Consider the following 27,784-nt stretch of genomic DNA (forward strand, 5'->3'; position numbering starts at 1 on the left):
ATAGGGGAGAGAGCAGGATAGGAGAGAGAGCAGGATAGGAGAGAGAGCAGGATAGGAGAGAGAGCAGGAGAGAGCGGGATATGGGAGAGAGCAGGATAGGGGAGAGAGCAGGATAGGGGAGAGAGCAGGATAGGGGAGAGAGCAGGATAGGGGAGAGGGAGAGAGAGAGAACAGGAGAGAGCAGGATAGGGGAGAGGGAGAGAGAGAGAACAGGAGAGAGCAGGATAGGGGAGAGGGAGAGAGAGAGAGAACAGGAGAGAGCAGGATAGGGGAGAGGGAGAGAGAGAGAACAGGAGAGAGCAGGATAGGGGAGAGGGAGAGAGAGAGAACAGGAGAGAGCAGGATAGGGGAGAGAGCGGGATATGGGAGAGAGCGGGATAGGGGAGAGAGCGGGATAGGGGAGAGAGCGGGATAGGGGAGAGAGCGGGATAGGGGAGAGAGCGGAATAGGGGAGAGAGCGGGATAGGGGAGAGAGCGGGATAGGGGAGAGAGCGGGATAGGGGAGAGAGCGGGATAGGGGAGAGGGAGAGAGAGAGAACAGGAGAGAGCAGGATAGGAGAGAGAGCAGGATAGGAGAGAGAGCAGGATAGGGGAGAGAGCAGGATAGGGAGAGAGCGGGATAGGGAGAGAGCGGGATAGGGGAGAGAGCGGGATAGGGAGAGAGCGGGATAGGGGAGAGAGCGGGATAGGGGAGAGAGCGGGATAGGGGAGAGAGCGGGATAGGGGAGAGAGCGGGATAGGAAAGAGAGCGGGATAAGGGAGAGAGCAGGATAGGGGAGAGAGCAGGATAGGGGAGAGAGCAGGATAGGGGAGAGGGAGAGAGAGAGAACAGGAGAGAGCAGGATAGGAGAGAACAGGAGAGAGCGGGATATGGGAGAGAGCAGGATAGGGGAGAGGGAGAGAGAGAGAACAGGAGAGAGCAGGATAGGGGAGAGGGAGAGAGAGAGAACAGGAGAGAGCAGGATAGGAGAGAACAGGAGAGAGAACAGGAGAGAGCAGGATAGGGGAGAGAGCGGGATATGGGAGAGAGCGGGATAGGGGAGAGAGCGGGATAGGGGAGAGAGCGGGATAGGGGAGAGAGCGGGATAGGGGAGAGAGCGGGATAGGGGAGAGAGCGGGATAGGGGAGAGAGCGGGATAGGGGAGAGAGCGGGATAGGGGACAGAGCGGGATAGGGAGAGAGCGGGATAGGGGAGAGAGCGGGATAGGGGAGAGAGCGGGATAGGGGAGAGAGCGGGATAGGGGAGAGAGCGGGATAAGGGAGAGAGCGGGATAGGGGAGAGAGCGGGATAGGGGAGAGAGCGGGATAAGGGAGAGAGCGGGATAGGGGAGAGAGCGGGATAGGGGAGAGAGCGGGATAGGGGAGAGAGCGGGATAGGAAAGAGAGCGGGATAAGGGAGAGAGCGGGATAGGGGAGAGAGCAGGATAGGGGAGAGAGAGAGAACAGGAGAGAGCAGGATAGGAGAGAACAGGAGAGAGCGGGATAGGGGAGAGGGAGAGAGAGAGAACAGGAGAGAGCAGGATAGGAGAGAACAGGAGAGAGAACAGGAGAGAGCAGGATAGGGGAGAGAGCAGGATATGGGAGAGAGCAGGATATGGGAGAGAGCGGGATAGGAGAGAACAGGAGAGAGCGGGATAGGGGAGAGGGAGAGAGAGAGAACAGGAGAGAGCAGGATAGGGGAGAGGGAGAGAGAGAGAACAGGAGAGAGCAGGATAGGGGAGAGGGAGAGAGAGAACAGGAGAGAGCAGGATAGGAGAGAACAGGAGAGAGAACAGGAGAGAGCAGGATAGGGGAGAGAGCGGGATAGGGGAGAGAGCGGGATAGGGGAGAGAGCGGGATAGGGGAGAGAGCGGGATAGGGGATAGGGGAGAGAGCGGGATAGGGGAGAGGGAGAGAGAGAGAACAGGAGAGAGCAGGATAGGAGAGAGAGCAGGATAGGAGAGAGAGCAGGATAGGGGAGAGAGCGGGATAGGGGAGAGAGCGGGATAGGGGAGAGAGCGGGATAGGGGAGAGAGCGGGATAGGGGAGAGAGCGGGATAGGGGAGAGAGCGGGATAGGGGAGAGAGCGGGATAGGGGAGAGAGCGGGATAGGGGAGAGAGCGGGATAGGGGAGAGAGCGGGATAAGGGAGAGAGCGGGATAGGGGAGAGAGCGGGATAGGGGAGAGAGCAGGATAGGGGAGAGAGCGGGATAGGGGAGAGAGCAGGATAGGGGAGAGAGAGAACAGGAGAGAGAGCAGGATAGGGGAGAGAGCGGGATAGGGGAGAGAGCGGGATAGGGGAGAGAGAGAACAGGAGAGAGAGCGGGATAGGGGAGAGAGAGAACAGGAGAGAGAGCGGGGTAGGGGAGAGGGAGAGGAGAGAGAAGAATAGGGGAGAGAGCGGGATAGGGGAGAGAGCGGGATAGGGGAGAGAGCGGGATAGGGAGAGAGCGGGATAGGGAGAGAGAGCGGGATAGGGGAGAGAGCGGGATAGGGGAGAGAGCGGGATAGAGGGGGGAGAGAGCGGGATAGGGAGAGAGCGGGATAGGGGAGAGAGCGGGATAGGGGAGAGAGCGGGATAGGGAGAGAGCGGGATAAGGGAGAGAGCGGGATAGGGGAGAGAGCGGGATAGGGGAGAGAGCAGGATAGGGGAGAGAGCGGGATAGGGGAGAGAGAGAACAGGAGAGAGAGCAGGATAGGGGAGAGAGCGGGATAGGGGAGAGAGCGGGATAGGGGAGAGAGCGGGATAGGGGAGAGAGCGGGATAGGGGAGAGAGAGAACAGGAGAGAGAGCGGGGTAGGGGAGAGGGAGAGGAGAGAGAAGGATAGGGGAGAGAGCGGGATAGGGGAGAGAGCGGGATAGGGGAGAGAGCGGGATATGGGAGAGAGCGGGATAGAGGAGAGAGCGGGATAGAGGAGAGAGCGGGATAGAGGAGAGAGCGGGATAGAGGAGAGAGCGGGATAGAGGAGAGAGCGGGAGAGAGGAGAGAGCGGGAGAGAGAGGGGAGAGGGGGAATGTAACCCAACCCAGAGAATCCCTGAAGGAAGTGGTGCGTTAAAGCAGGAAGCAGCACATGCCTGATAATAGGTGACTGGGGGTTCAGAAGGTCAGTGAGAACACACACGGCCCATTACGTCTCTCTACAGGTTCAGTACAAGTGTTCTATAAAACAGAGAGCGGGCCAAGGTCCAAACGCAGGGTATTACCCTGGGCGCCTACCTAGTACCTACCATCCTGTCTGGCCATTCCTGTGCCTTCCCCAGGATGCTGGCTAAACACGCAAAGCATATGGCTGACACCCTGACGTGTGTGACGTGTGTGACGGACAACCAGTGAGGTTGAGCTCTGGCACCTCAACATGCCAACACTATTTCTATTCCGAGATAGGACAGGCGAGGAGAAGAGGTGGGGGAAATGTGTGGGTCTGTCTGACACCTCATTAAGAAAGGTACGTACAGCTCATCTGTAGACGAGGTATTCTCCGTCTTCTAAAGACCCTTGGACTCGCTAGGCCTCTCCGCTGCCTTTATCTGACCCACTAGAGAAAAGAAGATTTAGGAAACATGGCAAGTAGCAAAGCAGTGTGTTTTGGGTGTTAGAATGTTCTAGAAGTGTCAAGCATGGTGTGTTTGGAATGTTACAGGCAGGCAGGTAGTTGTTGGCTCAGGGGACTGGTTCCGTAGCCTAATAGTTCCATGCTGTCAGAGTTTTGTTGGGTGTTGCGCTGAGCAACAGTAATCCCATGATGCTTTGGGAGCAGCAGGCTTTGACTTGATCAGAGCTCTATGGGTACAAATAATCCTCTGCCGACACATCCCCTTTAAGGGAGGCCACTGTGTGTGTGTGTGTGTGTGTGTGTGTGTGTGTGTGTGTGTGTGTGTGTGTGTGTGTGTGTGTGTGTGTGTGTGTGTGTGTGTGTGTGTGTGTGTGTGTGTGTGTGTGTGTGTGTGTGTGTGTGTGTGTGTGTGTGTGTGTGTGTGTGTGTGTGTGTGTGTGTGTGTGTGTGTGAGATAGATGTGGTCTGTACGGCTGATAAGAAGAAAGATAAAGCCAAATTGGGGTATGTGGCCGTTTGTGTTTCAAGTTTCATTAGTCGTATGTACGGGATATGCATGGTGTACATCGTCCAACAAAATGCTTCTAGCAGGTTCCTTCTGGACAATGTAACAACAATAATGTGTGTGTGTGTGCATGTGTGTGTGTGTGTGAGAGAGTCTACTTTTGCTTATGTCTGTATTTTTCCTCCTGAATCCAGGGGTAAATTATGTAGTTTGGGAATTTCCGCCGCACAGAGCTGAGAAATACCCAGGCAGAATTCCAGGACTTAGAACAGGAAAACTACACAGGATTTACACACGGGACATGAGAAATACCCAGGCAGAACTCCAGGACTTAGAACAGCAGGAAAACTACACAGGATTTACACACGGGACATGAGAAATACCCAGGCAGAACTCCAGGACTTAGAACAGGAAAACTATACAGGATCTACACACGGGACATGAGAAATGGCACCAGAGGAAACATTTCACCTCTACCACAGATACCTCTCTTCCCACCCTTCACCATACCTCTTTAGTTTTCAACCTCCCTCTCCAACTACCACTACTGCAGAACCACTACAATACTACAATACATTTTACAATCTTATGAAATATTTACCAATCTGTACATCATACTAAGAAAGTCTAAATAGGCCTACACCCCCACCTCCGCCTATTGATAAAGTATGTCAGACTAATAACTCTGAAATCTCGAAAACGCTTCATATTCATGAAGGCTGTACAGATCTGGACTCCTCTGCTATAATGTGTATGATGCCCTCTGTGGGGTGCAGTGCTGCCTTGGTTCACCGTCTAACCACTGCAGCTCCAATAAAAATGGATCATGGGAGGAAGAAAAAGTCGACATTTGCTCTCACTTTTATACTGATAAACAACATCGAGCCCAGTAGAGAGACAGAGTGTGAGTGAGTGAGTGAGTGAGTGCACGCGATCGTTCAGGAGAACCCCGGAACATTGATTGGATTGAGGATTGCAGATGAGATAGCCAGCAGTAAAACCAGTGCCTAAATCTGCTAGGGCCTTGGGGTTTCACGTGCACTGCAGTGAGTCAGTGTTACAATAGCGTCAGTAAACAAACATTCTATTTGCATTCTGTTCCGTACAACTCTATTGTTCCTGTTCAACACCATCACTTCAGAATCAAACTCCCCCCTCTACCACCGTGGAATTCACCAACAGGCTGGGCCACATCTCTCACATAACAGACATGAGTCTATAAAGCCTAGCCAGCCACCCCACAAGGCATTGTCTGGTGTGTAAACCCTAACCGGCTGTACCATATGTACAGACCCTATGTTTTATAGAGAATACATATGAACCTTCACCACCTGACACTTCAAAGCACACGGGTCAAGGTATGTGTGAATATAGATATAGAAATATAATAAATTATGTGTGTGTGTCTAACTGAGACGATGATGATAGGAGGGGAAAGGCCAACATTGGTCTTACTGAGCGACAATGGAGGTTATGAATGTGTTATTATTACACAACGTGTCATTATCCTACCATTATTACCCTGAACACCCATCTGGTAGCTGGAGATCATGTCAGGCCTGTTCTGCCCTCCTTCACGCAACCTTTACACTTGCTTTGTCTGGAAAAAAGCCCCGGCCCTCTAGTACACTATAGTGAACGTAGCCAGAAGTAGTGTCCTGCGCAGTAGTCTGGTTGTAAATGCTTGTAGCAGAGGCCTGTGTGAGAGTCTGATCTGAGGCAGGGTGAGATTTCACTGTGTGGTGACACTCTGCCATCCCCACGCCAGGACCAGACCACAGACCACAGCCCTCAGCTCCAACCACTGACCAGCAGGATGCACCTGTAATGAGGAAGAAGACTTGCTCTATCACTCTCCTGCGCTCCTCCTCCTTCATGTGTGGGTTTGCTCAGGGTTTGATACTGACTTACACTTAAGTATATTGTCTTCCTTCCATCAGCCCAGGGCCCCTGGAGTCTCTACAACAACAGCCCCATGCCAAGTATTCAATTCTGCACTCTGATCGGTAACACTAATCTCGGTGATGTTGTAATGAAGTTAGCCTAAGTTAAACAGAAATAGCTTTAAAAGGAGGTAAACGGCTGTAAATATATGGCTGTAAATAGAGGTACATGGCTGTAAATAGAGGTAAACGGCTGTAAATAGAGGTAAATGGCTGTAAATAGAGGTAAATGGCTGTAAATAGAGGTAAACTGTAAATAGAGGTAAACGGCTGTAAATGGCTGTAAATAGAGGTAAATGGCTGTAAATAGAGGTAAATGGCTGTAAATAGATGTAAATGGCTGTAAATAGATGTAAATGGCTGTAAATAGAGGTAAACGGCTGTAAATAGAGGTAAACGGCTGTAAATAGAGGTAAATGGCTGTAAATAGAGGTAAATGGCTGTAAATGGAGGTAAATGGCTGTAAATAGAGGTAAATGGCTGTAAATAGATGTAAATGGCTGTAAATAGAGGTAAATGGCTGTAAATAGATGTAAACGGCTGTAAATAGATGTAAACGGCTGTAAATAGATGTAAACGGCTGTAAATAGAGGTAAACGGCTGTAAATAGAGGTAAACGGCTGTAAATAGAGGTAAATGGCTGTAAAATCCAGAATAATGGTGACAGAAGCTCTAAATACAGAAGTAGCCTCCAGAAACACTTGACACACAAACCCATTGCATCATGACCTCTACTTAATCTGTAATGGTCTGAAAAGAGTTGGAAGAAAGTGAAAGTAACATGGCGGAAGCCCGTCGTGGCTGTCTTCCCCCAGCTCAACTCTCTCATATCAGTACAGAACGAGGAGAGGAGACAGAGGAATGAAGTCACTTCAGAGGACCAGAGAAACAGTAAGGGAGTTAGGCAGTGAAGCCTAGGTTCTGTAGACCTTGGCCCTGATATGCATATTCTGCCATTTCTGGGCCTAAAATGGCAGTGTGCTATTCTGTCATGCATGACTAGCAGTATGTATGGCCTGCGAGGTTATAATAAACTCAGCCCACTAAACACTGCTAGGGCTTACACAAAGAAAATAAACATGCCCAGCTCCCTGTCTGATGATAGACTGGGTCTACGTCGCTCACATATCTTATGGCAGACAGTCTTAATGCCAATCATTTCTGGATTAAGTTGTAACCACAATATGCTCCTTCCTGGGTCTGGGTCAGTGTCATATGGTCACAGGCAACATTGTTGTACAAACATGACATCAGGTTATACTGGGGTGCTTGTATCTTTATCTAGCAGCATATTAATCTGTTATGTTATGTCATGTTAAATGGCCAAACTGTCCTGTCAACTCTAGATACTGGTCAGTGAATGACTGAGAGCACGAGAGTTCACACCAGCCTACATTCTGGTCGACACAAATACACTCAGACTTCCCTCAGTAGAGAGAGTAAAACCTTTTCTGTCTTCTGTTTATGATTATCAAAGATATCATCTCTCCCATCCCCTAAAACAACCAGTACAGGCAGACACGCATGCATGGATGCACGCGCATACACCATAACATCTCACTCAAATCCTCCAAAGTCCTGTCTCAGCAATAAGACACTCACAGCTAATAGGATCCGTGTTGACGAACTCTGACCTCATAGAACAGAGACAGATGGAAACAGACAGACAGACAAGGGGGGGGGGTTCACCGAGGTAAAGGAGAGGGGGAGGGGTTGAACTTCACCTCGTTGGGGTGCCGTGGGAGGGGTTTAGGAGCTGCTTTACAAGCTGGATCAATGTTGACACGACACGCGCAGCTAGAGGACAGGATCGTGCATTTATTAAGGGGATAATGAATAGTAACGTCTAACAATGAGGTAATGAATGCATGATACATAAGACACTACATTAATAACGTCTGTGAATAGAAAGACATGGTTATAAACATGTAATAGGCCTACACCATTTATAACCAGTTATTGGAGGGTGACAAAACATTGCATAACAATAACAACCGTAGGCACGTATGAAGACATTGGTTAGGGAAAAAAGGCTAATATTTATTTCCCTTCACTTTCCTATGTTTGCCTGTATTCCACATGCCCATATGGAAAAGGACTCTGCCTTGCCTGCACCTGCTTGCACAGTGAAACGTGTAGTTATCCACACAGAAAGACACACACACTGCAACGTGTCAGTGTTTATAGACCGCTAACAGCAGTGATAGATCCCTGTGAGAGAGAGGAGCGCGAGCCATAGCCCGCCCTGTGTGTGTGTGTGATAGATCCCTGTGAGAGAGGAGCACGAGCCATAGCCCGCCCTGTGTGTGTGTGGGATAGATACCTGTGAGAGAGAGGAGTGCGAGCCATAGCCCGCCCTGTGTGTGTGTGGGATAGATACCTGTGAGAGAGAGGAGCGCTAGCCATAGCCCGTCCTGTGTGTGTGTGGGATAGATACCTGTGAGAGAGAGGAGCGCTAGCCATAGCCCGTACTGTGTGTGTGTGTGATAGATCCCTGTGAGAGAGAGGAGCGCTAGCCATAGCCCGTCCTGTGTGTGTGTGGGATAGATACCTGTGAGAGAGAGGAGCGCTAGCCATAGCCCGTACTGTGTGTGTGATAGATCCCTGAGAGAGAGAAGGAGCGCTAGCCATAGCCCGTCCTGTGTGTGTGTGATAGATCCCTGTGAGAGAGAGGAGCGCTAGCCATAGCCCGTCCTGTGTGTGTGTGGGATAGATCCCTGTGAGAGAGAGGAGCGCTAGCCATAGCCCGTCCTGCGTGTGTGTGATAGATCCCTGAGAGAGAGAGGAGCGCTAGCCATAGCCCGTCCTGTGTGTGTGGGATAGATCCCTGTGAGAGAGAGGAGCGCTAGTCATAGCCCGTCCTGTGTGTGTGTGGGATAGATCCCTGTGAGAGAGAGGAGCGCTAGCCATAGCCCGTCCTGTGTGTGTGGGATAGATCCCTGTGAGAGAGAGGAGCGCGAGCCATAGCCCGTACTGTGTGTGTGGGATAGATCCCTGTGAGAGAGAGGAGAGCGAGCCATAGCCCGTACTGTGTGTGTGTGTGATAGATCCCTGTGAGAGAGAGGAGCGCGAGCCATAGCCCGTCCTGTGTGTGTGTGGGATAGATCCCTGTGAGAGAGAGGAGAGCGAGCCATAGCCCGTCCTGTGTGTGTGGGATAGATCCCTGTGAGAGAGAGGAGCGCGAGCCATAGCCCGTCCTGTGTGTGTGTGATAGATCCCTGTGAGAGAGAGGAGAGCGAGCCATAGCCCGTCCTGTGTGTGTGTGTGATAGATCCCTGTGAGAGAGAGGAGCGCTAGCCATAGCCCGTCCTGTGTGTGTGTGGGATAGATCCCTGTGAGAGAGAGGAGCGCGAGCCATAGCCCGTCCTGTGTGTGTGTGTGATAGATCCCTGTGAGAGAGAGGAGCGCGAGCCATAGCCCGTCCTGTGTGTGTGTGGGATAGATCCCTGTGAGAGAGAGGAGAGCGAGCCATAGCCCGTCCTGTGTGTGTGGGATAGATCCCTGTGAGAGAGAGGAGCGCGAGCCATAGCCCGTCCTGTGTGTGTGTGATAGATCCCTGTGAGAGAGAGGAGAGCGAGCCATAACCCGTCCTGTGTGTGTGTGTGATAGATCCCTGTGAGAGAGAGGAGCGCTAGCCATAGCCCGTCCTGTGTGTGTGTGGGATAGATCCCTGTGAGAGAGAGGAGCGCGAGCCATAGCCCGTCCTGTGTGTGTGTGATAGATCCCTGTGAGAGAGAGGAGCGCGAGCCATAGCCCGTCCTGCGTGTGTGTGGGATAGATCCCTGTGAGAGAGAGGTGCGCTAGCCATAGCCTGTCCTGTGTGTGTGGGATAGATCCCTGTGTTTCTCTCATCCAGGCAGTCATGTCCATGACATGTTTACTATGAGCTGGCTATCAGATAAGTAGCTTTCCAATCAGCAGGACCTGAGCAGGCTAGATAGGTAGGGCCTCTAATTTGGCCTTGGGATAAAACAGACTGGGACAGTGACAGACAATTCAGCAGAGACATTAACAACTGTATGTTTTTCATCCAAAACAACATTGAGAAATATGATATGTAACACTTTTCTTAATACCCAGTGTCATAACAGTCATAACCATGTCATAATAGCAAACACAACATGGTCATAACACTGTAATGACACATTTTTACACCTGCTGTGACTTATATTGCGTTATTTCGACTGATTATGACACCTAAAGTAAAAACGGACATTTATTCAAAGTAGCCTACATGTCAACAGTATATTTCTGATATATTTATACACACAGTACCAGTCAGAAGTTTGGACACCTACTCATTCAAGGGTTTTTCTTCATTTGTACTATTTTCTACATTGTAGAATAATAGTGAAGACATCAACACTATGAAATAACACATGGAATCAAGTTACCTCTGCTGCAGATGATAAGTTCATTAGAGTTCACCTCAGACGGCAACGCAAATACATGCTTCAGAATTCAAGGCACACTTAACCAGCATGGCTACGACAGCATTCTGTAGCCATCAAATCAAATCAAATTTTATTTGTCACATACACATGGTTAGCAGATGTTAATGCGAGTGTAGCGAAATGCTTGTGCTTCTAGTTCCGACAATGCAGTGATAACCAACAAGTAATCTAACTAACAATTCCAAAACTACTGTCTTATACACAGTGTAAGGGGATAAGGAACATGTACATAAGGATATATGAATGAGTGATGGTACAGAGCAGCATACAGTAGATGGTATCGAGTACAGTATATACATATGAGATGAGTGTGTAGACAAAGTAAACAAAGTGGCATAGTTAAAGTGGCTAGTGATACATGTGTTACATAAGGATGCAGTCGATGTTGTAGAGTACAGTATATACATATGCATATGAGATGAATAATGTAGGGTAAGTAACATTATATAAGGTAGCATTGTTTAAAGTGGCTAGTGATATATTTACATCATTTCCATCAATTCCCATTATTAAAATGGCTGGAGTTGGGTCAGTGTCAATGACAGTGTGTTGGCAGCAGCCACTCAATGATAGTGGTGGCTATTTAACAGTCTGATGGCCTTGAGATAGAAGCTGTTTTTCAGTCTCTCGGTCCCAGCTTTGATGCACCTGTACTGACCTCGCCTTCTGGATGATAGCGGGGTGAACAGGCAGTGGTTCGGGTGGTTGATGTCCTTGATGATCTTTATGGCCTTCCTGTAACAACGGGTGGTGTAGGTGTCCTGGAGGGCAGGTAGTTTGCCCCCGGTGATGCGTTGTGCAGTCCTCACTACCCTCTGGAGAGCCTTACGGTTGAGGGCGGAGCAGTTGCCGTACCAGGCGGTGATACAGCCCGCCAGGATGCTCTCGATTGTGCATCTGTAGAAGTTTGTGAGTGCTTTTGGTGACAAGCCAAATTTTTTCAGCCTCCTGAGGTTGAATAGGCGCTGCTGCGCCTTCTTCACGACGCTGTCAGTGTGAGTGGACCAATTCAGTTTGTCTGTGATGTGTATGCCGAGGAACTTAAAACTAGCTACCCTCTCCACTACTGTTCCATCGATGTGGATAGGGGTGTGTTCCCTCTGCTGTTTCCCGAAGTCCACAATCATCTCCTTAGTTTTGTTGACGTTGAGTGTGAGGTTATTTTCCTGACACCACACTCCAAGGGCCCTCACCTCCTCCCTGTAGGCCGTCTCGTCGTTGTTGGTAATCAAGCCTACCACTGTTGTGTCGTCCGCAAACTTGATGATTGAGTTGGAGGCGTGCGTGGCCACGCAGTCGTGGGTGAACAGGGAGTACAGGAGAGGGCTCAGAACGCACCCTTGTGGGGCCCCCGTGTTGAGGATCAGCGGGGAGGAGATGTTGTTGCCTACCCTCACCACCTGGGGGCGGCCCGTCAGGAAGTCCAGTACCCAGTTGCACAGGGCGGGGTCGAGACCCAGGGTCTCGAGCTTGATGACGAGCTTGGAGGGTACTATGGTGTTGAATGCCGAGCTGTAGTCGATGAACAGCATTCTCACATAGGTATTCCTCTTGTCCAGGTGGGTTAGGGCAGTGTGCAGTGTGGTTGAGATTGCATCGTCTGTGGACCTATTTGGGCGGTAAGCAAATTGGAGTGGGTCTAGGGTGTCAGGTAGGGTGGAGGTGATATGGTCCTTGACTAGTCTCTCAAAGCACTTCATGATGACGGAAGTGAGTGCTACGGGGCGGTAGTCGTTTAGCTCAGTTACCTTAGCTTTCTTGGGAACAGGAACAATGGTGGCCCTCTTGAAGCATGTGGGAACAGCAGACTGGTATAGGGATTGATTGAATATGTCCGTAAACACACCGGCCAGCTGGTCTGCGCATGCTCGGAGGGCGCGGCTGGGGATGCCGTCTGGGCCTGCAGCCTTGCGAGGGTTAACACGTTTAAGTGTCTTACTCACCTCGGCTGCAGTGAAGGAGAGACTGCATGTTTCCGTTGCAGGCCGTGTCAGTGGCACTGTATTGTCCTCAAAGCGGGCAAAAAAGTTATTTAGTCTGCCTGGGAGCAAGACATCCTGGTCCGTGACTGGGCTGGATTTCATCTTGTAGTCCGTGATTGACTGTAGACCCTGCCACATGCCTCTTGTGTCTAAGCCATTGAATTGAGATTCCACTTTGTCTCTGTACCTTCCCATGTGGTTTGCGCTTAATGGGACTATCATTTGTTTTTCAACAGGACAATGACCCAACACACACCCAGGCTGTGTAAGGGCTATTTGACCAAGAAGGAGAGTGATGGAGGGCTGCATCAGATGACCTGGCCTCCACAATCATCCGACCTCAACCCAAATGAGATGGTCTGGGATGAGTTGGACCGCAGAGTGAAGAAAAGCTGTCCTCAAGGCAACGGGAGGCCACTTTGAAGAATCTCAAATATAAAAGATATTTTGAATTGTTTAACACTTTAGTTACTACATGACTCCATGAGTTATTTCATAGTTGATGTCTTCGCTATTATTCTACAATGTAGAAAATAGTAAAAAAATATATATCTGTAAAAAAAAAGTGTGAGTAGTAATGAGTAGGTGTGACCAAACGTTTGATTGGTTCTGTGTATAGAAATATATCGGAAACATACTGTTGACACGAAGGCTAAGGTGTAATGGAATGTTTTGTCTTGTGTGGTAGGTTGACACTTATGTAGATGTCATAACCAGCCATGAAATAAAACAGGTCTAACTATATGTCAGTGTTATGACCATATTATAAAAACAGGTTATGTCAGCTGTTATGACATGGGTATGACCATATTATAAAAACAGGTTATTTCAGCTGTTATGACATATTATGACACGGTTATGACCATATCATAACGTGTTGTGTGTCAAGAAAATGATCATATGATTTGACCGTCAATAAGGCAATAATAATTTGGTTGTTAAGCAGGCTGTTAACCTACACGTCACATATACTGTGTGTGTATGTGTACTTCCTGTGTAGAGAGGGTGTGTACTGTATACCACACTGTACATATGCATGTGTGCCAAACAGATCTGTAACGGATCCTCTCCCCCAGGTCTGTTCACAATGAACCCCCCTCTCCTATTCTTCCCCCTCTTGCTGAAGCACGTGTGGGAAGATTGCATGTTTTATTTATCAATTCTTGGCTCCATTCTTCCAGTAAATTCCAGGCTGTGGTGCAAGCAGCCAAGAAACCCTCCCTGGGTTTTTTCTGCTGTCATTCCCCATTGCTAGCATGCAGATTGAGCCCTACGCACACGCTTACACACACAAAGGAGAGAGGCATGCTCATCTCTGACAGGATTTGTTTTTGTTTTTTAAATCGGAAAATCGGCAGCAAACCCTGTGGAAAATAAGGAGAAAGGAGAGCCTCTTGATAGAGGAATCATTTATATTCTTTCTTTCCCAATATGAGCAGAAAGACTAGAGGATATGCAGCAGGGTCGGAAATAATTGATACCCTTGATAAAGATGAGAAAAAATGTCTAAAATAAATAATTTCAATACTGAGCTATAAAGTATGCACAAAGGGAGAAATGATATTGTATACTAATACAATTTCTCAGAGAAAGAGATTTTATTTAACAAGTCAACAAACAAAAACATTTATCCAAAAAAAAGGTAGGGGTTAAAAAGATTGACACCTCTGTTTCCAATACCTCCCCTTGTGAGGAGAACGGCACTGAGCCTTTTTCTAAAATGTTTGAGGAGTTGACGAACACATTGGGAGAGATCTTTCCTCCATACAGAACCCTTCCAGATCTTTGAAATCCTCCATCTGGCCTTATGGACGGCCCTCTTTAATTCAAACCACAGGTTTTCAATGGGTTTCCAGTCTGGAGACTGAAATGGCCATTGCAAAATTTTGAGACCAATTAACAATTTTTGTGGATTTTGATGAGCGCTTGCAGTTATTGTCTTGCTGGAAAATCCACTTGCGGACAACTTTCAGCCTCCAGGCAGAGGCAACCAGGTCTTTGGTTAAAATGCCTTGTTACTAGGTTAAGTTCATGATGTCGTTGACCTTAACAAGAGCCCCCAGGACCAGTGGAAGCAAAATAATCCCATAACATCAAAGATCCACCACCATATTTTACAGGAGGTATGGGTTTATCTTCTGCTTATGCATTCTCATTTCAACATCAACCCCAACACTGGTGTGATTGGCCAAAGAGCTCTATTTTCATGTCATCTAACAAATGTAAACGCCTGGATATTGCTAAAACGGCATTTTGCACAGATTGGAACCAGTGCTTTGGTCAGACTCAATGAAAATAGAGCTCTTTGGCCACACACACCTGTGTTGGTTTTGGTGTAGAAATTGGAAGTTCATAAGCAGAAAAGAGCCCCATACCTACTGAGGGCAGTTCATAAGAGCAGACGAAGGATGTCAAGGATCTGGAAGGATTCTGTATGGATGTGTTTTCCAACTCTTTTAGAAAAAGGGCCAGTACCATTATCCTCTCAAGGTGTGTTATTGAAAATGTATTGAAAACAGGGGAGTCAATAAAAATATTACTTTTTTTACTAAATATTACAACAAATATTTCTCTGAGCAATTGTATTAGTAAAAACTATAATGTAAAATGATTTTGAGCGTACAATAGAGATCAATATTTGAATGATTTATATTATACAGTCGTTTGCTCATCTTTATCAAGGTGACCATTTCAGACCCGCTGGAGCGGTGCTCTGCCTATAGACGAGATAAAGACACAGGCCTGGGTCTATAGTATAATGTGTTAGATAGTCAGCAGCCCGGAGCCCTGTTGGCACTGTGGCTAGGGCACAAAGCCCAGCCGATCCACTGCGTTCAGAGGGAGGAGGGGACAGGGAGGGATGGATTGCCATGCAGAAAATTACTTTTGCATATTGTATTACAATTCAGATTAACCACGCAGAGTAATGGGATTAGAACGCTGAACGCTTTCCAAAGGCGGGGGATGGAGAGCTCTAATGAACTCACAACAAAGGTGGCATATGAGTTCGAATATGGAGGGAGCCCCGCAGGTATCTCAGGGTCGACAGGGGGGTAAATTACGTGACCGTGCGTTCATTAGTATGTAAGGCTACATTTTGGTAGACCTGCCAATGATTATTACAATGACGGAAATAAGCACACTTGACCCAATTAGCAGCAATTTGGTGCATCTCAAGGTCCATTTAAAAAAATAGTCAATGTGGCTTTAAATCGCGATTACTTCCACTCCTTTTCAACAAGCAGTGAAAATAAATAAAATTACGCATTTGTTTGCCTTCCTATTGGAGGGTGACAGAAAGATGAAAAGACAAATGAACATGAAAATGGGAACAAAGTACCAAGGCTTTCAAAGGGAATGCCTCACGGCTGTTCAATATGCGCACTGGGTAGGCTAAAATACTATCCTCGGTCAAAGCTGTGTTACCAAAACGGCTATTTCTCAGTTACTCAAATATAACATGATTTGATTGCATAACATAATCGTCTGTAATCGTTTTCGTCTACATATTTCTAGTGAAGAAATAGGATGGCACGTACGTAGAAATAACTGTCAATTCAGCTGAGAGCTATGTTCTAGCTGGTTAAACCAGAAAACCTCCCCCATGCCTTTCACTTCGGAAAATAAACACAGTCGACAAGGTTCAGCCCTGAACCGTATTACGCGACACACTCACTGCCCAGAAAAGCATCGCCTTTTTCAGTTCAAAGTATGAAAATAGACTATTAGCCTATTTGTGGCAGGCTAAATGAAAATATGAAAATGTTAGAATGCGAGCCAAGTATATGGTCACATTTATTAAATCCCCCATCTACTTCCGTAATGGTTACGCTATTTTTCAACCAAGCAAACAAACAAAAAAATCACTAGCATAGCACATGTATTATGGTACATAGACATAACCAACTGTATTATAATAACCAATATTGTTAGAAAAATAGAATTAGGATTTTGTAAAAAGGACCATCATACAGCCAACACACATAACGCCAACGCAGCTCGGCGATTTAACCCTCCCCCTTTTGTCGCCTCAATCCCCTTTGTTCAAACCTAATTCAACACACTTCCTTTTTCGTTTCTCGCTGCTTTAGTTATACATTTCAACCTATGTTGTTTCGTGTTCTAGTTTTGATCAAAAATAAAATGTTATTTTTCATCCACTTGGGTCCTTCTACTCACCGACTTGCAATACGTTGTCAACACAGCCGCTCTCCAACAGAGCGATGCCTCGTCTGAAAGGCAGCCGCGTCTCATCAATATTTTCCCCGCTAGTTCCACTCTCCTCTCCCCCTGTACTGAACGAAGAATACATGCAGATCTCCCGTTCACTCCTTGGGAAAGACCAGTAAACGATCCGTCTCTGTACGGGCTCCGGGATCCGTTCGAAGCGCTCCTCTACCCGTTGAAACGGCCACTTCTCAGCCACTTTCCGGGCCGAGATGTCCAACAGAGACTCCGGGGTCTGGGTTTTGCTCGACCCGCCTTGGGCCGCACCCGAACCGCCACATAACGTACCCCCGGTCCGTTGTCCCTGTCTACAATTCGTGTTATAACCCGGTCTACAGCAGAGCCGTTTGGCTGGGGGCTGCTGAACGCGCTCCGCCATGATAGCACTGCTTTAACATCGACGGCGGAAGTCAACGTACCATATAAACTGGATAAGGAAGGGAAAAGGTTACGCTAGAATCGATTGTGTGCCGTGTATGGGCAAATGGACCTTATTTGGGCATGGTGGGCGGTCCGTTTACAATGTTGTCAAATCCCTTTGTGTTGACAAATTGAGAAAGGGGCGGGGCCTATCCGGTTCTAAAAAGGGAATGAAAGGCGGAATTCCCGAACGTCGGCAAATCCTTTGTGAGGCAGCTCGTTCGAACAGGACAAGTTGGGAAGGTGCCGGGGAACTTGTATATATGTTTTTCAGGATGTACAGTCCTTGTAATGAAAATGACAGGCGACCATTGACATTTCTCTTGACGGACTGAGAAGGCAGTCGTGGGCGCAAAAACGGGGGTAACGGGGGGGTTGGATCGGTTGGGTGGTGATTGTAACTGTCAGTTGGCCGGGCCTGGTGGCTCGGGGAGAGGGGGACGGGCGTGCTGGAATACAGAGACGCCCTATGTGACGTACAGTTCCAAAGGAATGTGGTGGGCATGGAGAGAGAAGGAGTGAGAAAGGAAAAAGAGGGGAGAGAGAGTCATGAAAATGGGGTAAAGGTAGAGAGAAATATGCAGAGTGGAGGTTAATTGAATCTGATGTGGGAGTCTCAGTGGTGTTCAGTAAAACCCTGCAGCCTGGAGGCAGGCTTAATTGATTAGAAAATGTGATGTATTATTGCAGCTAAAATGGAGAGTGTTGTAATCTTTGGACAATCAATGCAATGTCATTCATTGCAACAGATTCAGACGAGTCAGCTCAATTCCCCTCTATCTTAGATTTGATTCTCTTTGATTTATTTTCATAATTTTAGTTATTTTAAGAGTATTATTCCTATCCACAACATTGTTATTACACAAGGACAGATCCCCCATGTCACATTTTCTCCCCTTTTTGAGAGGATTAATTACACAGGAACAAGACAGACCAAGTCCCCCAGCCCAGTTGCTGTCAATGGGCCTTAACGGACTGCCCTGCCTCAATGCTCCCTGAAGGCAGGCAGGAATCCACTGTGCCAAAGAGGTCATTTCTCAGTGTGATTCATGTCTCGATAGAGTGGAGAGAGAGCCCGGGGAAACGCAGAAGTGTCCTGTTTTTTCCCCCAGGGGATAAATAAAGTTGTGTTGAATTGTTGAGGTGTTGGTGACATGGGTCTCAATCAAATGGTAAGCCATACAGCAAAAGCATTTTAAAAAGGGGAAAAGCGTGTGTGGTTTTTTGATATTTAAAAAAGTGTGAGAGCATAAGTGTGTTTGGGTCCAACTCGGCCTCTGAAACAACACCACGGGTTACTGCTGGTGGCTCTGAAACACCACGGGTTACTGCTGGTGGCTCTGAAACAACACCACGGGGTTACTGCTGGTGGCTCTGAAACAACACCACGGGTTACTGCTAGTGGCTCTGAAACAACACCACGGGTTACTGCTGTTGGCTCTGAAATACCACGGGTTACTGCTGGTGGCTCTGAAACACCTCCACGGGTTACTGCTGGTGGCTCTGAAACACCTCCACGGGTTACTGCTGGTGGCTCTGAAACACCTCCACGGGTTACTGCTGGTGGCTCTGAAACACCTCCACGGGTTACTGCTGGTGGCTCTGAAACACCTCCACGGGTTACTGCTGTTGGCTCTGAAACAACTCCACGGGTTACTGCTGGTGGCTCTGAAACACCTCCACGGGTTACTGCTGGTGGCTCTGAAACACCTCCACGGGTTACTGCTGGTGGCTCTGAAACACCTCCACGGGTTACTGCTGGTGGCTCTGAAACACCTCCACGGGTTACTGCTGGTGGCTCTGAAACACCTCCACGGGTTACTGCTGTTGGCTCTGAAACACCTCCACGGGTTACTGCTGTTGGCTCTGAAACAACTCCACGGGTTACTGCTGGTGGCTCTGAAACACCTCCACGGGTTACTGCTGGTGGCTCTAAAACAACTCCAAGGGTTACTGCTGGTGGCTCTGAAACACCTCCACGGGTTACTGCTGGTGGCTCTGAAACACCTCCACGGGTTACTGCTGGTGGCTCTGAAACAACTCCACGGGTTACTGCTGGTGGCCCTGAAACACCTCCACGGGTTACTGCTGGTGGCTCTGAAACAACACCACAGGTTACTGCTGGTGGCTCTGAAACAACTCCACGGGTTACTGCTGGTGGCCCTGAAACAACACCACGGGTTACTGCTGGTGGCTCTGAAACAACTCCACGGGTTACTGCTGGTGGCTCTGAAACAACACCACGGGTTACTGCTGGTGGCTCTGAAACACCTCCACGGGTTACTGCTGGTGGCTCTGAAACACCTCCAAGGGTTACTGCTGTTGGCTCTGAAACAACACCACGGGTTACTGCTGTTGGCTCTGAAACACAACGGGTTACTGCTGTTGGCTCTGAAACACCACGGGTTACTGCTGTTGGCTCTGAAACACCACGGGTTACTGCTGCTGGCTCTGAAACAACACCATGGGTTACTGCTGTTGGCTCTGAAACACCACGGGTTACTGCTGGTGGCTCTGAAACACCTCCACGGGTTACTGCTGGTGGCTCTGAAACACCTCCACGGGTTACTGCTGGTGGCTCTGAAACACCTCCACGGGTTACTGCTGGTGGCTCTGAAACACCTCCACGGGTTACTGCTGGTGGCTCTGAAACACCACCACAGGTTACTGCTGTTGGCTCTGAAACACCACGGGTTACTGCTGGTGGCTCTGAAACACCTCCACTGGTTACTGCTGGTGGCTCTGAAACACCACCACAGGTTACTGCTGGTGGCTCTGAAACACCTCCAAGGGTTACTGCTGGTGGCTCTGAAACACCTCCAAGGGTTACTGCTGGTGGCTCTGAAACACCTCCAAGGGTTACTGCTGGTGGCTCTGAAACACCTCCAAGGGTTACTGCTGCCCTAATCAGGTAATTCATCAAAGAATCTGAGCAGCGTTGGTCAAAAGAAACCCGTGTGATCTGACAAGTCCTGGCAGCATTTAAATGAAGCATCTGGCAACATCCTCTGAGCTGGCCACTGATGTGCTAAGTGTGTTTGATTTCTTCATTGTTAGAAAGGCAGACATGTTTGTTTACAGACCCTACCTCTCGGTTTTTCTGTGTCATCTGCCATTTTGACATTCTTTTTGACTTTACTGTCTTACTGATACTTACTTAAAATCATTTTATTTGACTGAAGTATACCTGGCACAATATGGTCCATAGTGATGCTTTTGCAATAGTTATTATCATCAATGTTGGTGTTGGCATACCTCTGGTATATCTTTGTATGTTTCTCTTTCTCCTCTGATCAACTTAGTTGTTTCTCTTTCTACCGTAGGCAACAATTTCCCGCATATATCCATTTACACTTACATTACCACCTGCCGACGCTTCCCCATCTTCCCCATTCTAATGAACAGTAGTTGCTCCACGCTGGGTGAGTGATATGAGCCTGGTGGCTGAATATGTTTTCCATTGTCTCATCTCACCATGCAGTGACAGGCAGATACAGTCAGGCAGCCTCTGGGATAACTGAGCCTATTCTCTCAGCATGGGAGGAGCAGCGGGGGTCTGGGAGATGTATACACTGATACACACACACACACACATACAAACACACACGTCACATAGACAAACAGTACAGTACACATGTGTTGTCTAATGTATATGCTGTAAACATATTGTGGCACAAATCAAATCTCTTTAGTTGTATTGATTTGTAAAATAAAATAATAGAACCCAACATTGATTGCAAAATATTGGTCCTTTCATGAGTCACATAAATGCAGGAAAAATGCCAATTTATACTGCAGCTGGAGAAGAAATACTGCCATTCATGTTTTAAATATGATTCTGTATTTCCATGTCATTGTAAGTCTCTCAATTTATATTTTATAACTAATTATAGTAATGTGGTTCTTATCATCTATTTTCCACCCTGTATCTTTTCATCAGGCTGAAATCGCATTGAATAAACCATGTTTCTCTCTCTCTCTCAATTCAATTTAAGGGCTTTATTGGCATGGGAAACATATGTTTACACTGCCAAAGCAAGTGAAATAGACAATAAACAAAAGTGAAATAAAGTTCTTATTTTTTATAGTAAACATTTTACTCACAAAAGTTTCAAAAGAATAAAGACATTTCAAATGTCATATTATGTGCAAATAGTTAAAGTACAAAAGGGAAAACAAATTAACACAAATATTGGTTGTATTTTCAATGGTGTTTGTTCTTCACTGATTGCCCTTTTCTTGTTGCAACAGGTCACAAATCTTGCTGCTGTGATGGTACACTGTGGAATTTCACCCAATAGATATGGGAGTTTATCAAAATTGGGTCTGTTTTCAAATTCTTTGTGGGTCTGTGTAAACTAAGGGAAATGCGTGTCTCTAATGTGGTCATACATTGGGCAGGAGGTTAGGAAGTGCAGCTCAGTTTCCACCTCATTTTGTGGGTAGTGTGCACATAGCCTGTCTTCTCTTGAGAGTCAGGTCTGCCTACAATGGACTTTCTCAATAGCAAGGATATGCTCACTGAGTCTGTACATAGTCCGGGTGGGCATCAACTCTTGGTGAGGGCTCCGGTGCGAGACGCAGACCCCGCTCCGCTTGAGGCTCCCCCCACTTCGGTGGCACCTCTGGTGCAGGGATCGTCGGCGGGACTGGGAACCCTCACTGAAGGCTCTGGACTGGGGACAGTCGCTGGAGACTCCGGACTGGGGACCGTCGCTGGAGGCTCCGGATTGGGGACCGTCGTTGGAGGCTCCGGACTGGGGACCGCCATTGGAGGCTCCAGACTGGGGACCGTCACTGGAGGCTCTGGACTGGGGACCGTCACTGGAGGCTCCTTTCCCTGGATCATCACTGCAGGCTCCGGGCCATGGATCATCACTTGTGGGGCGGCAGGGTAGCCTAGTGGTTAGATTGTTGGACTAGTAACCGGAAGGTTGCAAGTTCAAACCCCCGAGCTGACAATGTTCATAGGCCGTCATTGAAAATAAGAGTTTGTTCATAACTGACTTGCTTCCAGCAGCGGTCAACGGTCCGGAGCTTCCAGCGACGGTTCACAATCCGGGGAGATTCCAGCGACGGTTCACAGTCCGGAGCTTCCAGCGACGGTTCACAGTCCGGAGCTTCCAACAGCGGTTAACGGTCCGGAGCTTCCAACGGTACGGAGCCGGTGTCCAGTCCGGGCACGGCATCCAGTCCTGCTCCATGGCCAGAGCCTTCCTCTGCTCTGGTGCCCAGTCTGGGCACAGCGTTCAGCCCAGCTTCAGGTTCAGATGCAGGTGCGTCCCGTGCTACGTCCCGCACCGGAGCCGTCGCGTGCTACGTCCCGCACCGGAGGCGCCACCGCCGCTAGAGGCAGCTGATGATCGTTATTAAGGGCAATGGGTTCTATAACCGATTCAAGTATTTTTAGTCAGATCCTAATTGGTATGTTGATTTTTGTGTTCCTTTTGATGGCATAGAAGGCCCTTCTTGCCTTGCCTCTCAGTTCGTTTACAGCTTTATGGAAGTTACCTGTGGCACTGATGTTTAGGCCGAGGTATGTATACTTTTTGCTGTGCTCTAGGGCAACTGCGTCTAGATGGAATTCGTATTTGTGGTTCTGGCAACTGGACCGTTTTTGGAACACCATTATTTTTGTCTTTCTAGGACTTACTGTCAGGGCCCAGGTCTGACAGAATCTGTACCGAAGATGTAGGGGACAGAAGCAACAGATTATCAGCAAACAGTAGACATTTGACTTCAGATTCTAGTAGGGTGAGGCCGGGTGCTGCAGACTGTTCTAGTGCCCTTGCCAATTCATTAATATATACAGTGCCTAAGGAAAGTATTCAGACCCCTTGACTTTTTCCACATTTTGTTAGGTTACAGCCTTATTCTAAAATGTATTAAATAAAATTATTTCCTCAGCAATCTACACACAATACCCCATAGTGACAAAGCGAAAACAGGTTTTAGAAATGTTAGCAAATTTATTAAAACCAAAAAACAGAAATACCTTATATACATAAGTATTCAGACCCTTTGCTATGAGACTCGAAACTGTGCTCAGGTGCATCCTGTTTCCATTGATCATCCTTGAGATGTTTATACAACTTGATTGGAGTCCACCTGTGGTAAATTCAATTGATTGGACATGATTTGGAAAGGTTCACACCTGTCTATATAAGGTCTCACAGTTGACAGTGCGTGTCAGAGCAAAAACCAAGCCATGAGGTCGAAGGAGTTGTCCGTAGATCTCTGAGACAGGATTGTGTTGAGGCATAGATCTGGGGAAGGGTACCAAAACATGTCTGTAGCACTGAAGGTCCCCAAAAACACAGTGCCCTCCAGAAGTTTAGAACCACCAAGACACTTCCTCGAGCAATGGGGGGAGAAAGACCTTGGTCAGGGAGGTGACCAAGAACCCAATAGTCACTCTGACAGAGCTCTAGAGATCTTCTGCGGAGATGGGACAACCTTCCAGAAGGACAACCACCTCTGCAGAACTCCACCAATTAGGCCTTTATGATAGAGTGGCCAGACGGAAGCCACTCCTCAGTAAAAGGCACATGACAGCCCGCTTGGGGTTGCCAAAAGGCACATCAAGACTCTTTAACAACACTCTCTGGTCTGATGAAACCAAGATTGAAACTCTTTGTCATGAATGCCAAGCATCACATCTGGAGGAAACCTTGTACCATCCCTACGGTGAAGCATTGTGGTGGTAGCATCATGCTGTGGGGATGTTTTTCAGCGGCAGGGACTGGGAGACTAGTCAGGATAGAGGCAAAGATGAACGTAGCAAAGTACAGAGATCCTTCATGAAAACCTGCTCCAAAATGTGATATTTTGATAAATTAGCTAAAAAATATATGTTTTCTTTGTCGTAATGGGTTATTGTGTGTAGATTAATGAGGGGGAAAAAACAATTTGATCAATTTTAGAGTAAGGCTGTAACCTAACAAAACGTGTAAAAAATCTAGGGGTCTGAATACTTGCTGAAGGAACTGTATGTTGAAGAGGCTGGGGCTTAAGCACCATCCCTGTATCCATACCCATTGGATGCAGTGATCACATTATTGTGGCTACATCTAGGAAGGCCAGAGTTCCAACATCAGGGCATAAAATAGTGTATAAGAGATCATACAAAATATTTTGCTGTGACTCTTATGTGGATAATGTAAAACATATTTGTTGGTCTGTTGGAGCATCCATCCATTTTTATTGCACTTGATGAATTTATGAAATTGCTTCTTCCAATTATTGATAAACATGCACCTGTTAAGAAACGGACTATTAGAACTGTTAGGGCTCCATGGATTGATGAGGAATTGAACAACAGGGCTCCGGGCAGCCGAGCGGAAATGGAGGAAAACTCGCCTCCCTGCGGACCTGGCATCCTTTCGCTCCCTCCTCTCTACATTTTCCTCTTCTGTCTCTGCTGCTAAAGCAACTTTCTACCACTCTAAATTCCAAGCTTCTGCCTCTAACCCTAGGAAGCTCTTTGCCACCTTCTCCTCCCTCCTGAATCCTCCTCCCCCCCCCCCTTCTCCCTCTCTGCAGATGACTTCGTCAACCATTTTGAAAAGAAGGTCGACGACATCCGATCCTCGTTTGCTAAGTCAAACGACACCGCTGGTTCTGCTCACACTGCCCTACCCTGTGCTCTGACCTCTTTCTCCCTCTCTCTCCAGATGAAATCTCGCGTCTTGTGACGGCCGGCCGCCCAACAACCTGCCCGCTTGACCCTATCCCCTCCTCTCTTCTCCAGACCATTTCCGGAGACCTTCTCCCTTACCTCACCTCGCTCATCAACTCATCCCTGACCGCTGGCTACGTCCCTTCCGTCTTAAAGAGAGCGAGAGTTGCACCCCTTCTGAAAAAACCTACACTCGATCCCTCCGATGTCAACAACTACAGACCAGTATCCCTTCTTTCTTTTCTCTCCAAAACTCTTGAACGTGCCGTCCTTGGCCAGCTCTCCCGCTATCTCTCTCAGAATGACCTTCTTGATCCAAATCAGTCAGGTTTCAAGACTAGTCATTCAACTGAGACTGCTCTTCTCTGTATCACGGAGGCGCTCCGCACCGCTAAAGCTAACTCTCTCTCCTCTGCTCTCATCCTTCTAGACCTATCGGCTGCCTTCGATACTGTGAACCATCAGATCCTCCTCTCCACCCTCTCCGAGTTGGGCATCTCCGGCGCGGCCCATGCTTGGATTGCGTCCTACCTGACAGGTCGCTCCTACCAGGTGGCGTGGCGAGAATCTGTCTCCTCACCACGCGCTCTCACCACTGGTGTCCCCAGGGCTCTGTTCTAGGCCCTCTCCTATTCTCGCTATACACCAAGTCACTTGGCTCTGTCATAACCTCACATGGTCTCTCCTATCATTGCTATGCAGACGACACACAATTCATCTTCTCCTTTCCCCCTTCTGATGACCAGGTGGCGAATCGCATCTCTGCATGTCTGGCAGACATATCCGTGTGGATGACGGATCACCACCTCAAGCTGAACCTCGGCAAGACGGAGCTGCTCTTCCTCCCGGGAAGGACTGCCCGTTCCATGATCTCGCCATCACGGTTGACAACTCCATTGTGTCCTCCTCCCAGAGCGCTAAGAACCTTGGCGTGATCCTGGACAACACCCTGTCGTTCTCAACTAACATCAAGGCGGTGGCCCGTTCCTGTAGGTTCATGCTCTACAACATCCGCAGAGTACGACCCTGCCTCACACAGGAAGCGGCGCAGGTCCTAATCCAGGCACTTGTCATCTCCCGTCTGGATTACTGCAACTCGCTGTTGGCTGGGCTCCCTGCCTGTGCCATTAAACCCCTACAACTCATCCAGAACGCCGCAGCCCGTCTGGTGTTCAACCTTCCCACGTTCTCTCACGTCACCCCGCTCCTCCGCTCTCTCCACTGGCTTCCAGTTGAAGCTCGCATCCGCTACAAGACCATGGTGCTTGCCTACGGAGCTGTGAGGGGAACGGCACCTCAGTACCTCCAGGCTCTGATCAGGCCCTACACCCAAACAAGGGCACTGCGTTCATCCACCTCTGGCCTGCTCGCCTCCCTACCACTGAGGAAGTACAGTTCCCGCTCAGCCCAGTCAAAACTGTTCGCTGCTCTGGCCCCCCCAATGGTGGAACAAACTCCCTCACGACGCCAGGACAGCGGAGTCAATCACCACCTTCCGGAGACACCTGAAACCCCACCTCTTTAAGGAATACCTAGGATAGGATAAGTAATCCTTCTCACCCCCCCCCCTTTAAGATTTAGATGCACTATTGTAAAGTGACCGTTCCACTGGATGTCATAAGGTGAATGCACCAATTTGTAAGTCGCTCTGGATAAGAGCATCTGCTAAATGACTTAAATGTAAATGTAAATGTAAACAACTGTATGGTTGAAAGAGATGGAGCAAAAGGAGTGGCTAATAAGTCTAGCTGCACATCTGACTGGCTGACTTACTGCAAATTGAGAAATTATATGACTAAACAAAGAAGAAGAAACTGTATAATGAAGCCAATATCAATGGTATAAAGAATGATGGAAACAACTTCAGAGTACTTTAAATGACATTATGGGCAGAAAGACAAATTCAACTCCATCTTTTATTGAATCAGATGGCTTATTCATCACAAAACCAGTTGATGTTGCCAATTACTTTAATGATTACTTCATTTGCAAAGTGGGCAAACTTGGGCAGGAAATGCCAACAATGAACAGTAAACCATCGTGTTCATGCATCAAAAAACAGTAATGAAGAAAAGCATTGCAAGTTTGAATTTGGTAAAGTAACATGCTGACCAGACTGCACGAGCACAAGTTGATTTTGTCCATCCACACCAGATGCGATCAGGACACGCAGGTTGGAATATCAAAGCAAAATCTGAACCAATTATATTAATTTGGGGACAAGTTGAAAAGCATTAAATATTTTTGGCAATTTAGCTAGCTAGCTTGCTGTTGCTAGCTAATTTGTCCTGGGATATAAACATTGGGTTGTTATTTTACCTGAATTGCACAAGGTCCTCTACTCCGACAATTAATCGACAGATAAAACGGTCAACCAAGTTTCTTTCTAGTACTCTCTCCTCTTTCCATCAGGCTTCTTCTTTTTCTTTGGACTTTATATTCCGGTTGGCAACCAACTTTAAGGTGCATTACTGCAACTGACTGGAGTGTGGACCTCAGTTCATCTTTCAATCACCCACGTGGGTATATGCTCCAATATACCAATGAGGAGATGGCAGATGGTTATATGCTCCTAAAAAACAATAAGGAGATGGGTGAGGCAGGACTTGCAGTGCGTCGAGCGTCGCAAATAGAACCAAGTTCTTATTTTAGCGCCTGGCTACGTAGACGCTTGCGAGCAGTGTGGATGCAATGATTGAATAAAAGGTATGTGTACATTGTTATTGCAATGATCACGCACGTTACGTGTCTGGTCTGGTCAGCATGTTAGTGTGGGAGAGGTGGAAAAATGATTGTTATCGATCAATAATGATAAACCTCCTGGCATTGAGAAGGGCACTGCGTTCATCCACCTCTGGCCTGCTCGCCTCCCTACCACTGAGGAAGTACAGCTCCCGCTCAGCCCAGTCAAAACTGTTCGCTGCTCTGGCCCCCCAATGGTGGAACAAACTCCCTCACGACGCCAGGACGGCGGAGTCAATCACCACCTTCCGGAGACACCTGAAACCCCACCTCTTTAAGGAATACCTAGGATAGGATA

General features: G+C 47.9%; 1 protein-coding gene across 1 annotated transcript in view; it reads right to left on the reverse strand.

Annotated features, from left to right (window-relative positions):
* zswim6 (zinc finger, SWIM-type containing 6) overlaps positions 1–17,045 on the reverse strand; it is a 92,958-nt gene extending 75,913 nt beyond the window's left edge. The window contains exon 1 of the mRNA XM_046304675.1: positions 16,599–17,045. Coding sequence (XP_046160631.1) covers positions 16,599–17,025 — 427 coding nt within the window. The 5' untranslated portion in view covers positions 17,026–17,045. The remainder of the gene's footprint in view (positions 1–16,598) is intronic.
* Positions 17,046–27,784: the final 10,739 nt, after the last annotated feature.

This window comes from Oncorhynchus gorbuscha, linkage group LG16 (assembly GCF_021184085.1).
Source record: "Oncorhynchus gorbuscha isolate QuinsamMale2020 ecotype Even-year linkage group LG16, OgorEven_v1.0, whole genome shotgun sequence".
Classification (NCBI taxonomy): Eukaryota; Metazoa; Chordata; class Actinopteri; order Salmoniformes; family Salmonidae; genus Oncorhynchus; species Oncorhynchus gorbuscha.